Source organism: Siphateles boraxobius, unplaced genomic scaffold (genome assembly GCF_051911475.1).
Source record: "Siphateles boraxobius isolate OS27281-9 unplaced genomic scaffold, OSU_SipBor_1 65, whole genome shotgun sequence".
In the NCBI taxonomy this organism is placed as follows: Eukaryota; Metazoa; Chordata; class Actinopteri; order Cypriniformes; family Leuciscidae; genus Siphateles; species Siphateles boraxobius.
The window spans coordinates 12,712,479-12,729,275 of NW_027509192.1; the positions used below are offsets into that span (position 1 = coordinate 12,712,479).

Consider the following 16,797-nt stretch of genomic DNA (forward strand, 5'->3'; position numbering starts at 1 on the left):
CTAATCCTCCACCTATCCAGTCCAGCACCCAGCCAACACTAATCCGCCACCTACCAGCACTCAGCCAACACTAATCCTCCACTAACCAGAACCCAGCAAACATGACTGCTCCTCCACCAGCATCCAGCCAACATCACTGACCCACAGCCTCTCATCATTGGTCCTCAGTGCAGAATGATTCCCTAAATTATTATTTATAATATACATTTCATATTTAGTTTAGTATGATTCCTTATATAAAGCAGCAGTACAATACACATTTAGCACAATACTTTATTGCTGCCTTATTTGAAACATACCTTTTGTTTTCATTCTCACCATGGTCCCTGCAGCACTCCTGACCTGCATCATCACTGATGCTCCATCACAGAACAGTCCTGTGGCATCACTAATCCTCCATCTACCAGTGCATATATATAAAATAAATGTTAAGTATTATTACTTCTATAATAAAGTAGTATTATATAATACAGTTCTGGTATTTAGTATGATTCCCCATTAAGCCTAGTATGCTTCCTTTTTCAAAACTGCGCCCCTGTTTTAAGAGTTTTTTGTTGTTGTCCAAAATTCAGCTGAGCTGAAATATAGACAGGTAACTGTTAATAGTCAATTGAATCATGTTTAACTGAATAAACAGTTAGTAAACACAAGTTCATCTTACTGAACATGATTTATTTTCATCACCAATTATCATAGTAGAACAGCTTTCTGAAGCAGTTTGTGATGCATTTTGGAAACAGGTGATGAGCCCCTGGTCTAATACCCCGGCTTGAGAAACCCGTTCTCAAAGACTTACTTTTAGTCATTTGGGTAGCACATATATTCTGAATGCCTTCGGCAGAATTCAAATGAGCCATTTTAATCTAGATTAATTCTAAGATTACAGTGAGATTAATCTAGATTAAAAAAATAATCTATGCCCACCACTAATATATATATAAAACTTCTTTTTAAATCCTTTAAATAAATAAATGTACAGTATCTAAATAAAGAATAAATGGTTACTCCTATTGTTGTTAATGCACAGAAATCAATAATTAGGCATAACATTTAATCCCATCATAATCATTTATTAGCTGGCAGAAAATTTTAGATTGTTAAATAGCGACCTCTGCTGGGCGTTCGACAGAACAGACCTCCAAAATCTCAAGGTATGCTAATCAGGTTTAGAATGACTTTGGGTTTAGAATGACGGCGCCAAAGCACACAAAGTGAGCGTCTTGGGTCACTCTATATGGCTCTAGGTAGCTGACCTCTCTCATTCAGCACGAATTCAAATGTTTCTATATTCGCTATGTAGCCTATTTTGGATGCTGCTAAACTATCATTTATAATGTAAATTAGGATTTGTACTTAAGCCACGGCTACGGACTAGTTAAATTGAGCAGTTTAACTTTTTAATATAGGCCAGTTTGAAATCCTCCTATTAAACATCATTCAAATTCATTATAGGCTACATAACATTTGTGGTTGTATTTATACTTGGAAGCATAGATTTATACTTGGCAGCATAAAATGCATACACATTAATCTCGACTCAAATCGCATGGGAATCGGCCTGCCCTTCTTTCAACCCATCCCATGATCTATTCTTCGCATCGAAGGTTCCGGCGCGCGAGCTCGAGAATGTTCTGGAGCGCCGACGTTTATATAAGAGCGACAGCGCGCGCTGCGTTCACACAGCAGAACATCAGTCACAGAAAGAGAGACGGACCCGGCGACATAGCTAACCGGCCTTTCCTCTTCTTTTATTTGTGTGAGTATTATAAAACTTATAACATTCATAAGAAAGCTAGAAGCGCGAGGCTTTAGTTGAATGTTCTCTAGACTAATTCGCGAATTTATGGGACAGTTTTGAGGAATGTTATGTGTGACACGTTAGCTTTCTCTCAAGAACTAACGTAACAGTGATAGCCTATAACGTTAGATGACCACTCAATAAACCTGCTCTAATGTTGTTGTTTTTTAAATTTAACAAACATATGTCTCGTGGCATGATTAAACATAATTTAAAGTTTAATACAATGTCATACGCATAGCTTGCACAGCCTACTCTTGAAGTGAGCAGGAATGTTTTTTTTATTTTCTATGCTGTAGTTGATTCCTATCAAAGATGGTTCGAGAAACCGGTTACTACGACCTGCTCGGCGTGAGTCCCAAAGCCTCGCTGGACGAGATTAAAAAGGCATATCGGAAACTGGCGTTGAAATATCACCCGGATAAGAACCCGAATGAAGGAGAGAAAGTAAGTGGAGGTGCTGAGCCAAATGCAGATACAGTGTAGTGTTTCACGTTGCCTTGTAAATGACAGCGACAGAAACGAGAGGAACTTTCTGGAAGTGTCCCGAACACTCATGTCGGCGAAGGATTGCATTGCTATGGGATCTATCCACATTTATTGATGCAAATAGTCAATGCTTTGTATTTTTGTTTTTGTTTTGAATAAAGGAGAAAAACAATAAAAACAACAACAACAAACAGGTCCCTGAACAGTCGGGCGATAAAACCCAAGTGGATTTATAGGTGCTTTATTTCATTTTATTTTATGATGTTGTTTTATTTATATATTTATTTTGTTGTTATTTTGAACGGAATAGACCAAACTACCAATTTCCAAAAATAAATAAACACAAATAAAATATTGGATGAATGAAATAGGCCTAACAAATAAAAAGGCTAAATAAAAGTTAAAAAGCCAAAGAAAACTGACTAAAAAAGAAATCAAACATAACAAGAGTTGTGAAAAATTGTCACACAAATGTTGAATGTAGAAAACTGACAGGACAAAATGGCCAAGGGAAAGAAAAAAGGTGTAAAAACAAAAAGGATCCCACTTTAGATTGGGGCCCAATTCTCCCTATTAACTACAACTTTTGCCTCAATAAACTTCTAATTGCTGCTTATGTTTAGGTATTGGGTAGGAATTGGGTTGGATTAAAGGGTTAGTTCACCGAAAAATTAAAATTCCATCATGAATAGGGGTTATATGCAACTTAACTTCCGTATTCTGTAGAACAGATCGTATCGCTTCTGGTTCAGGTCTTTTGTGTGTGCTTTGTGAAAAATTAGCTGTTTAACTAAAGATAACTTAAAAGGAGCGAGCAAAAATGAGCATTACCAATGTCCCTCGCATATGCAGATTGATATCTAAAAGTTTTTTAATTTTTCTTCTTCACACTAATGTTTAGATATTTAAATAGAATAAAAAGACAATAACAAAGTGAACTAGTAGGTAGGTTAGCTAACTACCCATAGATATTGGTATCAGTTCATACTGCTGTTAACACTTTCTCTGACAAGTGGATGCGATGAGACCAGTGTGTTCCAGTTTGGTCATGGGGGGGGGGGAGAGACTAGCTTTCATGAGGCACACATGCAAGGTCTCTCGCTCTCTGCCGTGCTCTCCCACCTTCACTTTCTCCTCACAATCATGACGCACAATCTATGAGCGTAGCGCTTCTGTGTTGTACGTCACATGTAGGCTCACTATTGGCCGACGCTGGTCATGTGTGTGATGTGTGTGACGTACAACAACAGAAGTTTATGCTATTATACTAGTGAACTGACTTGAGGCCCACAGAGAAGGAAATTAATAGTTGAAATAAAGTCATTATTTTTTTTTTTTTTTTGCGCACAAAAAGTATTCTCGTATCTTGATAAACTTAAGATTTAGCCACTTGGACTATTTTAACGATGTCTTTAATAACTTTTCGGGGCCGGCAAGTTTCAATCCCTTAGAAGCCTATGGAGGAGTGATCCAGCTCTCAGATTTAATCAAAAATATCTTAATTTGTGTTCCGAAGATGAACGAAGGCCAGTCTTTGTGTTCATACCCAAGTAATTTTCACTGGCGATGCACCGAGGGAACGTGCAAATTCACTCCCTGACACTAAACAGCCCTCACTGAAAAGCAGAAATAGCCTGGTATACAAGGTGGCGCTGTGCAACTTTGCGCTTCTGACACTCGCTTGACACACAGAAGAAGAGAGCCAGTATTTACGTGCTAGCCAAAACCATTTCTTTTTGTAGTCGCTGTTTGTCATAAAGTTCTTTGTGGTCAGACACCAAAGAGACCAGCAGCTCTAAATTCATCTTGCCTCGTTGAATCTTCTTCTTCATCAATTTACTTCCTCTTCGTCGTCTTCTTCTATCAATGTGTGCTCGGCAAGACCGTATTGTGCGCCACCAAGTACTGTAACTTCAGCAGCTCCAGGCACGTGAACAAAAGTGGCAATCTCATTGGTCAGCCAGTTTTTAACGCGGCACGTCAAAACAATAATTACTTTTTTTTTTTTACTTTTACGCCTGCCGTTTTGCGCATCGGTGTGCACACTCACATTGGCATCCTTTGTTTAGTCACGAGGCGTTAAATGTTGGCAATAAGTGTATGCAATAATATTCCCGGTGTGCACAGGCCTTTAATGTTATAAAGCGATGAGAATACTTTTTGTGTGAAGAAAAATAGACTTTATTCAAAAATGTCTTCTCTTCCCTGTCAGTCTCCTACGCTATTCACGTAGTAAACAGTGCAGCGCTTCAGCCACCTCACTATTGGCAGACGCTGGTCACGTGAGCACCATGACACATGCGTGTGCTGCTGACTCAGGAGCGGGCCAATAATGAGCCGGCATTCTGACATAGCATTCTGACATGTTTTTACGCACAAAAAGTTTTCTCGTCGCTTCATAACATTGAGGTTGAACCACTGGAGTCACATGAACTATTTTAAACGTCTTTCTGGGCCTTGAAAGTGGTAATTAAATTGCTGTCTATGGAGGGATCAGAGAGCTCTTGGATTTCATCAAAAATATCTTAATTTGTGTTCAGAAGGTGAGCAAAGGTCTTACGGGTTTGGGAACGATATGTAATGATAGTAATTAATGACAGAATTATTTTTTTCTGTGAACTAACCCTTAAGGGATGTAGAATATGGTCAATTAGAATAAGGCATTAATATGTACCAATAAACAGCCAATATCCTAGTAATATGCATGCATGCATGCAACTAGTTAAAGGTGAGAATTGGACCCCAAACTAAAGTGTCACCAAAAAAAGTTATTTTGTATGGGCACTAAGGCATTCAGGGTTTCTGGAACTCATTTGATCTGTTAAATGCAGCATGGACACTGATCAAGGATGAGAAGTTTTTTTCCTGGGATGTGTTTATGTATTATTGTTTATGCATCATCCTGTTTATGCATTACAAAATTTGTAATATTAGGATCTTTTCTATGCTCCAGTTCAAACTCATATCACAAGCCTATGAGGTGCTGTCAGATCCCAAAAAGCGGAATTTGTATGACCAAGGTGGTGAACAAGCCATCAAGGAGGGAGGCATGGCAGGAGGAGAATCTCCCATGGATATTTTCAACATGTTCTTTGGTGGTGGAGGCAGAATGGAGAGAGAAAGGAGAGGTGAGACATATGTGCACTTATGTCCCCCCATTTAAAGTCTAAACAAAAAGGTTTGGAGGGTCTTGCATACATTTTATGTTCTTCAAAGTTTAAGTTTAGTAATATCCATTCATAACTTGTATGTTGTTATTTTCCTTTATTCAGGTAAAAATGTGGTTCACCAACTTGGGGTCACACTGGAGGAATTGTACAATGGCTCCACGAGGAAACTTGGTCTTCAGAAGAATGTGATATGTGAGAAATGTGACGGTAAGAAGGGTTATTATTTAATTTGTGCACCTTTATTGGTAAACTTGTTATATTAATATTATTCTTAAAGACCCAATGTTGATTTCTCGATTTAAGATGTGAATGGTTGCAGGTTATGGAGGCAAAAAAGGCACAATTGAAAAATGCTCAACTTGCAAAGGAAGAGGGGTTCAGGTCCAGGTGCAACAGATTGGACCCGGAATGATACAGCAGATTCAGAGCATGTGCTCAGATTGCCAAGGACAAGGAGAGAAGTTCAACTCCAAGGACCGCTGCAAAAACTGCAATGGACACAAAGTAGAGCGCAAGAAGAAGATTCTTGAAGTTCACATTGACAAAGGTATACAACAGAAACCTGTCTTAGAAACCTCCTTCTTCAATTATTTGGAGCAAGCGTAACAGATGTGTACGAATAATGGTCTTTGTCACAGGTATGAAGGATGGCCAGAAAATCACATTCCATGGAGAAGGAGATCAAGAGCCTGGACTGGAGCCTGGTGATGTTTTAATCATACTGGATTTGAAAGAACACCCTGTCTTCCAAAGGCAAGATGAAAACCTCACCATGAAGATGAAGATCAAGCTGGTGGAGGCACTCTGTGGATTTAAAAAAACAATCCGCACATTAGATAACAGATCACTGCTCATCAATTCATCTCCAGGTATTTACTATATATTTAATTGTGTGTAAAATTTAATTTTTTAAAGTAATATTTATTGAATAAAACATTTTAATTAATTAAATACATTCCCACAAACTATTCATTTGTGTGAATATTTCAATTAATATTTAGTACATACATGTTTTAATTAATTAGTTTAATTTTGATTCAGTTTGGATTTTTATTGTCTTTGTTTTAGGTCAGGTAATAAAACCTAATGAACTAAAATGTATTCATAACGAGGGCATGCCTCTGTACAGAGACCCTTGTGAGAAAGGTCTTCTCATCATAAAGTTTGAGGTAAGTTGGTGCCCTGTGTTATAAATTTTTAGTTTAAAAAAGAAAAAATGTTCTCTGATATTTTGTAAAAAATAAATCAAATAAAAATAAATCAAATATGGAGAAAAACATTTGTGAAAGTATAGAGCCCAACACGACATGCGGACAAAAATAAATATATTGTGGCCACAAATTAAGATTTAAAGGGGTCATATAATGCCATTTTCATACAAGTTAATTTGATACTTTAGGGTCTAAATGAAAAGTTTGTAATATACTTTAATTAAAAATTTTCGTTAGTATTGTAAGAAAACCCTAATTTTACCTGGTCAAAAACAGCTCTGTTTTCAGCACGCCATCCGCCTCTGTGTTCTGCGGGCGTTCATAACAGCATTATGACCACACAGCTTGTGGAGTGTTTCCTTGAAAACAGTTGAGGGTATAGGAAAAAAATGGCAGCGCGAGTCTCTGAGGAGGACACATCTCAACCGTATCAGTTTGAACCGGAGTCGGAACAAGATGACGGCCCGAAGAAGTTCGACAATTAAGGCTCGAACATGACGTTTCTGAATGACTGGTTATTATATTGTCACTTTGATCTATCTTTGTGTACTGGCAGGGTAGAGTAACTTAGTGAGATATACGAACGCTATGTGTTTGCTGATGTAAGTTATACGTATGTACACAATAACCATAACGCGTTGTTCATTAAGTTATAAACGTGCGATTATGAATTATATTGAGAACGTTGTACTTAGAAAACATGCCGTATGTACCCTGAGTGTAAACCTTAGCCGCATTCATCGTGAAGCGATTTGCAAAGATTAATATAAAGGTTAATACAATTTTACACTTACTTTTTCTGGAGGTTCAGCAGGGAGACATGAATAGTTGGTAACGATTATTTTTTCAGGAGCATCTTCTTATCAAAATCAGCTTTATAAGTTACTTCCTTCGTTAATAAAGCAGTCTGGTGAGAAAAGATTTGCGAATCGAGCAAACATGAAAGCATTGACGTTGCTCGTGGGGAATATTCCCTTCGAAAACAAAACTCAGCCAATGTGTCTTCCCATATGGTGTCTTCAGCGGTCCGGATTTATGAACATCAAAATTACTGCTGTGATCGTTATTACACCCAAGAACAGAACAGCCCAATCGCTTAGACGCCATTCTGCTCCAGCGTATCAACAATGACAGACCTATGTGACGGACTATGATGACTGACAGCTCGCTCAGGGCAGGGATCTGTTGAAACGCTGCTGTCAATCAACAATCGTGGGAGGGGCGTCCGATTTAGTGACGTCACAAAATCGAACGGCTCAATTTGAGGCAGGGGAAAACATATAAGGAGATTAAAACAAAAAAACTTAAATAATGTTTTATCATTATATGATGGTTGTGTACAGGCACTGCCAACACACATTTCAGTACAATCAACTTGAAAAAGTGCATGTTCCATTATATGACCCCTTTAAGGCTCTCATTTTAGTAAATTGTGGTCATGATTTACTAATTTGTTTCCCTCATTTTAGTTAAATTGTGGTCCGTTCGTTAGTTAGTTCGCAGAAAAATTTAAATAATTTTCCATTAATTACTCTGCCTCATGTCGTTCAAAACATGCAAGACCTGTGCTCATCTTTGAAACACAAATGAAGATCTTTTTTTAAATGAATTGTCCCTCTATTGACAGTCCTCTCAACTACCTCTGTCATTTCAAAAGGTTTATACACAGATTGTAAAACTAATCCACATGAATCAAGCGGTTTAGTCCAAATTTTCTGAATAGACTCAATAGTTTTATCTCATGAACAGATTGAATTTAGGCTTTTGGCCTGGCACGTCTATTACAGTGTGTATGCCACCGGTGTCAGACATTCCCAATGAGATAATTAGTAATTTTTGGCAAGCATGTGAAATATCTGAGAGAGCAAGACAAAAAGAACTGCAGTATGCATTCGAGGGGATATATCCACGACATAATATGCAACCGATTAGAGAATAATTTCATAAAAATTGAAGCTAAAGCCTATAGTCCCAGCAAGCAGCAGCCGCCTCATACGCTGACCATTCAAATGGGAAACCTACAAACTGAGGAACAGCTATATTCGTGCAAAGCAGGGTAAGTGAAATGTGAAAATAATCTAATAATTATAAATCAAACAGCTTATCCATAAATAAACACTAACACCGGGAGAGCCGCGATCGAATTGGGTTAAAGTTAACGTTACTCAGTCAGGGGTAGTAGGTCGTCGATTAACAAAATACTGAAATATATTTGTCAGTGAGCCTCCGTCATGTCATTAATCGTCTTATTTTACATTAAAATATATGCATTATGAACAAAGAACCGTCATTATTTCCAAGCAATAGGTGTTTTGTTAATCCTGTCGACATTTAGTTGTGAATGGGGTCTCCCACACTGCTTGATCCACGCCCATCATTTCTCCCCTTGGCTTTTAGATTTTCGGGAAGCAAAAAAATTCCTCCCCCCTTCCAAACTTTTAGGATACCGGGTATCAGATTTGCACAATCCATACGCACAACGCTTCGGCATGTTTCCCTCCCTCGAAAGCTTGCCAGACGTCCCGCGCCTATTTACAGTTGCTGAGACACGATTGGCCAGTGGCGGTTTTCAGGCGTGGCTTAGCGAAGGGTCAATTGTACTTGCTTGACGCGCAAGAACAAACCTCACTGGTTCTTGAGGAAGCTCAAACGTGTTGCGTAACACGAGAATGAACCTTATTGGTTCATGTTAAAGGGCATCTTGCAGGTAAAAGAAAAATCAAAATTAATACATAACCTTGTATGAAAATACCATATGAAAAGTTATTGCAGGATTTAAAATGTTTTAAAACGACATAAAGGCACCAATTTAGTAGATAAAGTGAGCGTTTCTTTTTTTCCAGCTTTTTTTCAGCATCGCGTCATTTTACGTCACGCGAGGGAGTTGTGTGTTTGCTCTGCGTCAGCTCAGTGCAGAGTAGACTGGTATTCAGTAAGAGCGGTCGTGAGTCAGTGTTTTCGGTAGTTTTTGTATTTTAATTTATCATCGTCATGGTAAATTATTGTGTTTGTGGAGGTTGCAAAAACTCCTGCCTGTCAGGACGAGTCCCCAGGTTTACTAACAAAAAAACAGTGTTTTTGTGCAGGTGAAGAGACGGGATTTCTCTTCCGCATCGGCTTCGAAAAACGCGGTTGTGTGTAGCGTTCACTTTAGATAGGAGGATTATCATCCCGGCGATATGATGGAGTTCAACATGGGATGCTGAAGCAAGAACCGCCTCGCATTTCCCGCACATGCACCTATGGAACAAAAACGTGTATCAGGAATAAAAATATCTCTCTGTCTTTCGATGAGAAACCGCTAAATTTAACGTTAGTCTGGACGGATATTAATGAGCATGACATACGCCTGATCAGCTACACATTTCCATGTTATACAATTTAAATAAGACAAACCCCTCCATCAACGCAATGTCATTGCCAAAGAGCTCGTGCACACAAATCGGATCTGAACAGTTGCTATTAACTGATATACGATGGTAATAATCTGTACAATACTGTGAGCACAGTGTATATTGTTAGCGAACGTGTATATATCTATAAGCTAACACTGGTCTCTCACAAAGACACCTGGCCTGTTCTCCACTGGTTCTCCTCACACGCACCCCAGTGTGTCTCCTCTGACCGTTGTTCTGTCTAACATTAATCCTGGCCTGTCCCTGCTCTCTTGGCAGCATAGCAGGCTCGTTATTGTATGGCTGTGGTCCGTCATACGAGTAAGTTAAGTATGAACAATTTCCTCAGCGTCTGAAATGTCATTGCGATCCATTGTTTTCATGTTGTTTGAATAGACCTCTCTCCCGCCCGTTATGTCATGCCCATTTTCAGATGCGGAAGTAAAATGTTCTCCCAAAAACGACTCCAGAAGCCAATGTAGCGTATTTATAAGTATATTTTAAAGAAAATCTAGTTCCTACATTATTTTTCTATAGATTGACTCGTTGGGTCCTCTAACCTGCAAGATGCCCTTTAAAGCTCAAATGTGCTGCGTAACACAAGAATGAACCTCATTGGTTCTTGCGGAAGCTCACACATGCTGTGTAAAACATGAAAATTAATCTCATTGGTCCTTGCACGCCAAGCAAACATGCTTGGGCTTCCATTTACCACAACTCATGTGTGAATAAAAGCCTAAATTCAATCTGTTCATCATATAAAGTGATCGAGTATAATTCGAGAAAATTTGGACTAAACCGCTCAATTCATATGGATTATTTTTATGATCTGTTTATGAACACTTTGAAGCTTTAAAGTGGTAGTTGCGTAGACTGTCAATGGAGGGACAGAAAGCTCTCAGATTTCATTAAAAAATATCTTCATTTGTGTTCTGAAGATGATTGAAAGTCTTAACGATATATACCGAATATATATATATATATATACTACCTCATGAAAGTGAGAACACCCCTCACATTTCAGCAAACAGTTTAGTATATCTTCTCAAGGGACAATATTATAGAAATGAAACTTGGATATATTTTTGAGTAGTCAATGTGCTGCTTGTATAGCAGTTTATATTTACTGTCCTCTGAAAATAACTCAACATACAGCCATTATTGTCAAAATAGCTGGCAACAAAAGTGAGTACACCCTAAGTGATAATAGCTGTGCGTCGTTTAACCATGAAAAGCCACATGTCCTATTCATCATTTTCATGTTTTTGTCTGCTTCACGGGACCATACAAATGTGTGTATCTTGTATTAGAGCAGTTAAAATTTGTGCTTTGAGTACAATTCTCTCATAATGACCACTGGATGTTCAACATGGCACCTCAAGGCAAAGAACTCTCTAAGGATTTGAGAATTAGAATTGTTGCTCTCCACAAAGTTGACCTAGGCTATAAGAAGATTGGTAACACGCTGAAACGGAGTTACTGTACAGTGGCCAGGGTCATAAAGAGGTTTTCCAAGACGGTTCCACTTGGAACAGGCCTCGCAAGGGTCAATCAAAGAAGTTGAGTCCTCGTACTGTGCGTCAGGTGCAGAAGCTGGCTTCAAAAAACAGACGCATGATCATGCCAGCATTGCTTTAGAGGATGCAGAAGCGGAAGGTCAGCTTGTCAGTGCTCAGACCGTACGTCGCACACTGCAACAAGTCGGTTTGCATAGCCGTCATCCCAGAAGGAAGCCTCTTCTGAAGCTGGCTCACAGAAACCCCGCAAACAATTTGCTGAAAGCAACCGCTCCAAGAGCATGAATAACTGGAACCTTGTCCTGTGGCCTGATGAGACTAAGATAAAGATTATTGTTTGGCTCAGATGGTGTCTAGCATGTGTGGGGATGCCCTGGTAAGGAATACCAAGATCAGTGTGTTTTGCCTACAGTCGAGCATGGTGGTGATAGCATCATAGTCTGGGGCTGTACGAGTGCTGCTGGTACTGGGGAGCTGCGCTTCATTGAGGGAAACATAGATTCCAACATGTACTGTGACATTCTGAAGCAGAACATGATGCCCTCCCTTCAGACACTGGGCCGAACGGCATGATAATGACCCCAAACACACCGCCAAGATGACAACTGCCTTGCTGAGGAAGGTGAAGGTGATGGAGTGGCCAAGTATGTCTTCAAACCTCAACCCTATTGAGCAGCTGTGGTGATCCTCAAGCGGAAGGTGGAGAAGCATCAAGTGTCTATCATCCAGCAGCTCCAAGATGTCCTTATGGAGAAGTGGAAGAGGATCCCTGCAACAACCTGTGCAGCTCTGGTGAACTCCATGGCCTGGAGGATTAAGGCAATGCTTGATAACAATGGTGCTCACACAAAATATTGACACTTTGGATAGTTTTGACATTTTCACTTAGGACGTACTCACCTTTGTTGCCAGCTATTTTGACAATAATGGCTGTATGTTGAGTTATTTTCAGAGGACAGTAAATATAAACTGCTATACAAGCAGCACAATGACCACTCTAAAATATATCCAAGTTTAATTTCTATAGTATTGTCCCTTAAGAAGATATACTAAAACGTTTGCTGAAATGTGAGGGGTGTTCTCACTTTTGTGAGATAATGTGTGTGTGTGTCTATATATATATATATAATTTTTTCTCCTTTCTTTCAAACAATGGCTATCTTTATCTTGTGTTGGGATGGTCACATCTCACAGAAACATTTATGTTCCCTCAGATTGAATTCCCAGATAAACACTGGCTACCTGAGCATATGCTGCCTGACCTGGAGCGGTTGCTTCCCGACAGAGATCACATCATGATGACAGATGATATGGAAGAGGTTGACCTCTGTGAAGTAGATTATGAAAGACAAAAGAGAAACTACAGCAGTGAAGCCTACGATGAAGATGAAGGCCCCAGACATAGTGGCGTCCAATGCCAGACTCAATAAATGTCATAGATCAGAAACATTTGTGCAGTACTTCTTGAAATATAACTGCAAGTCTACACTGAATATTAGGGTGGTTAAATTTAGTTCAATGCGTACAGCAAGGATTTTCCCTACCACGGCCTTACAAAATGGACCATTTTCTTGTCACCATTTGAATTCTGAAGCGTCTGATGAGGAACCAGGAATGTTTTGCAACATTCACCACAAATAAGTATTAACAAAGGAATTATTTTGAATAAAAATATCATCCATGTAGGATTTAATAGTAACTTCATATTTTGCATGTAAATTATTCATCCTGTGTATGTTCACTTTTATGTTTATCTGTTAGATGTGCAAAAAAAAATCTGTATTTGTACATTTTCTAAGAATGTGACTGTTTAACTTGTAAAAGTTTCTTCCCTTGAGTGTTCTATTTTTCACAAATAAAACATTTCATTACATTTCCTCCTTTGTTTACTTGTGTATACATAATCACAAATGAATTTAAGCGATTTAGGAATGGTATATTTTTCATTTCTTTAAGCAAAAAGTTCTAGATGAAGATAACAATCTAAGGTGAAACATTTAGTTTTTCGTTCTAGCTGATTTTGTGCTGTATAAAATCAACACATGTACCAATCAAAAGTTTAGGGTCAGTAAGATTTGTGTCTTTAAAGAAATGTGAACATTTATTTAGCATGAACTTTCTATTCATCAAAGAATCCTCAAAATGTATCAGTTTCCACAAATTGTTAAGCAGCACAACTGTTTTCAACATTTTTTTCTTGAGCAGCATCATATTAGAGCGATTTCTGAAGGATCTTTTGACAAGATTACAGTTTTTACTATATTTTGGACAAACATAAAAATTCATAACATAAAAGTCATTTAAAAAATCTAACGACCCCAAACTTTTATTAATGCCAAGGATAACAATATCCTCAACAATTTTGAAAGGTTTAATAGTAAAAATAACATAAAATGAAGTCAACATGCTGATTATTGCACAAGATGAGAAATTAAACGTAAACCCTCACACAGAATTAAATTGCAGGATGCAGTTGTATCATGCAGAAGAATCTTTATTCAAAACCACTGAACCGATAACATGGTAGAAAGAACCTGCCATGCACCATTCAATATCACATTTAAAGTTCATTCATTGTAATCAATGAAAAAGTAAGGCATTAAGAAGTTGCACAATTTCTTTGTATTCAAAGCATCATTCCCTTTTCATCCTTCTCAGTGTTGCTTTCTTCTGAAAGAGCAACCTATTTGGAAAAATAAAACATTAAGCTTCATATCATATTGCAATATGAGACACTGTATCATCAGATATATTCAGTAACTTCTGATGCAAAAATACAAAATCAACAGTAACCCTGGACATATTACAATCATACAGTAAATAAATACACACCCTCAGTCAGCCTAGCTTTTCCTCCTGTTGGCTGGCAGAGAACAGTTGAACACCCAACACACAACACAACCGTCTGCGCATGACTAAACACAGTTGTGATCTTATAACAACCTACATGGAAATAAGCAGAAAAGATTACATTTTATACAAGTGAAATATTACACACAAGGCAAACAAAGTTTCTTTTATAGATCTCAAACCTGGACATTTTACATCCATGAAGTATGAGTTGGGACTCTGCACAAGCCTTTTCTTCTTATGCTGCCTTCGTTCAAAATCAAAGGACGGGTTGAGTAGATCTTTGGCCAGCTGTTACAATAAGCAAATATTAATAAAATATACTAATGAATATATATATATATACACACACATTTGACATCTTCACCCTTTATTTAAACATTATTAATATTAAAAATGTGTTAAAGGTTGTGTAAGCATTTTGCGAGTTGTGCTAGAGTCAATTGTTTTATTTGTGATAATGATGTGAAACATGCCAAATTGTGTTGCCGTGATTTTTGGCCAGACTATCATACAGAGAAATTATAAACATGCAAAAAAACAACAGAGAACCAACAAAATATGAATAACTGACTACGATGTAGTCAATGCATGCCCTTTTCCCTGTGAGTTTCTTGTTTTTCCTTACTTTTGGACATGTGATATATACATGTATACACACACACACACACACACACACACACACACACACACACACACACACACAGGCTATACATTATATATAAACAAACAAACACACACACACACACACACACACGATACATTATACATTTCCTTCAACAGTTATTTTAATCTCTTAATTAGAAAATCTACAATCTATTTACAAAAACAACATTGTTCAACAGCCATATTTATCACTTTCCTCTTTGTCAGTCTTAACATTAAAATGGCTTACTTTTAAAAACACAAATGAAACATCAATCTGATTCAATCTATCGTTTTGCTCGGTGCAATGTAACAGTTGAAATCTTCCTCGTGTAAAGTGAAACACTAGGCCTAATCTGAACCAGCGCCATGTGAGATCAAAAACTTTCCCATGTTTATCGCACGGTTAAAATAATCAACATCTGGATTCATATTAAAACGGCAGACGATATAATCTATATTGACAACTGTCCAATGCAAGATACGTTGTCAACCTGATCAAATCCACTTACAGGCATTGTCGGGAGATGATTTTCGCATTCGTGTGTGTGTTTCTGTGTGTGTGTGTGTCTGCTGCTGCTTTCCTCCTCGCTTGGGTAACTGTGCTGCAGGGTTGCCACGCGCAGCTTCATAAAGTAAATCTGATCAGACATGCCCAGGCATGCTCAACAATAAAACACTCCTTTATACATTGGCCCCTGTAAAACTATTTATGTGTCTAAAGGCCCTTGCACACTTGCGTGTGTGTGTGTGTGTGTGTGTGTGTGTGTGTGCCTCATGAAGCGCGTTCTCCGGTAGCCTAATTCTGGTAAAAGCGCATGCTGAGTCCAAAATTCGCGTCCGAAATTTTCACACGTTAAAAAATAAAGCCTAGCCTACGAACTCACGTTATATAAATCACGCTTACACACTGCCTCCGAAAATTTCGTCCGTCATTAAAAGAAAATCGGATCGGGTTCGATTTTCTGCGTTTTTCGCATCCATAGCAAGCATTTTGAATGGTGTTTTGACTATTCGGAAGAAACCGAATCACGAATACGAAAAAAAGCATACGAAAATTTCGGACTGTACAAGGACCTTAACTATCTATCTGTCTGTCTGTCTATCCGTCCGTCCATCTATCTATTTTCAGAGCATCTATAGCCTATCTGCGGATCTGTAGGCCTATGATCTATCTATCTATCTATCTATCTATCTATCTATCTATCTATCTATCTATCTATCTATCTATCTATCTATCTATCTATCTATCTAAAAATGATAAAGCTGTATAATATTCCAATTGCAATAAAATAAAACAAATAGACCCTCTGTTGATAGGTTGATAGAGGTTGATATTTCCCGTACTGGCAACCCTGACATTTCTCAGAGCTCCTATGCAGTTCCTTCCTTTATTCTTAGCAGCTTCCTCCACTACAAAACACATTTCTTTGTTTGATTTAGTTAACTTGTTGTTCTTTTGTATTCTTCTTTGATTGAAGGGTAATTACAAACGTTGAGTAGACGTACATCTACTATTTAATCTATCTGGTATGTAGGCTACAATCTATTTAATCTGGTCGTGTGACTACGCCCCCTAGTGGCTGTTAATGGAGAAGGGTCTGTAACCCAACTACAGATTTATGGATTTACCCCAGATCAGTTTTGCGCGCGCATGCGCATTTCGTCTTGAGAGTTTGAGAGTTTTATGTCGTCGAGATCCATGTTAACAAATACGAATAA

The 16,797-nt window shown here is 38.2% G+C and overlaps 2 protein-coding genes across 2 annotated transcripts; one reads left to right on the plus strand and one right to left on the minus strand.

The window, feature by feature from the left end:
- Nucleotides 1-1,260: 1,260 nt before the first annotated feature.
- On the plus strand, nt 1,261-13,453 carry dnaja (DnaJ heat shock protein family (Hsp40) member A). The gene is made up of 8 exons (XM_077211071.1): nt 1,261-1,756; nt 2,098-2,245; nt 5,241-5,415; nt 5,560-5,664; nt 5,777-6,004; nt 6,096-6,326; nt 6,526-6,626; nt 12,795-13,453. Exons 2-8 carry the CDS (start codon nt 2,114-2,116, stop codon nt 13,008-13,010), a joined length of 1,188 nt encoding a protein of 395 aa, XP_077067186.1. The 5' UTR covers nt 1,261-1,756; nt 2,098-2,113; the 3' UTR covers nt 13,011-13,453.
- Nucleotides 13,454-14,053: 600 nt separating this feature from the next.
- On the minus strand, nt 14,054-15,689 carry rps27l (ribosomal protein S27 like). The gene is made up of 4 exons (XM_077209924.1): nt 15,588-15,689; nt 14,613-14,721; nt 14,413-14,523; nt 14,054-14,263 (listed from the first exon to the last, which is right to left on the minus strand). Exons 1-4 carry the CDS (start codon nt 15,591-15,593, stop codon nt 14,235-14,237), a joined length of 255 nt encoding a protein of 84 aa, XP_077066039.1. The 5' UTR covers nt 15,594-15,689; the 3' UTR covers nt 14,054-14,234.
- Nucleotides 15,690-16,797: the final 1,108 nt, after the last annotated feature.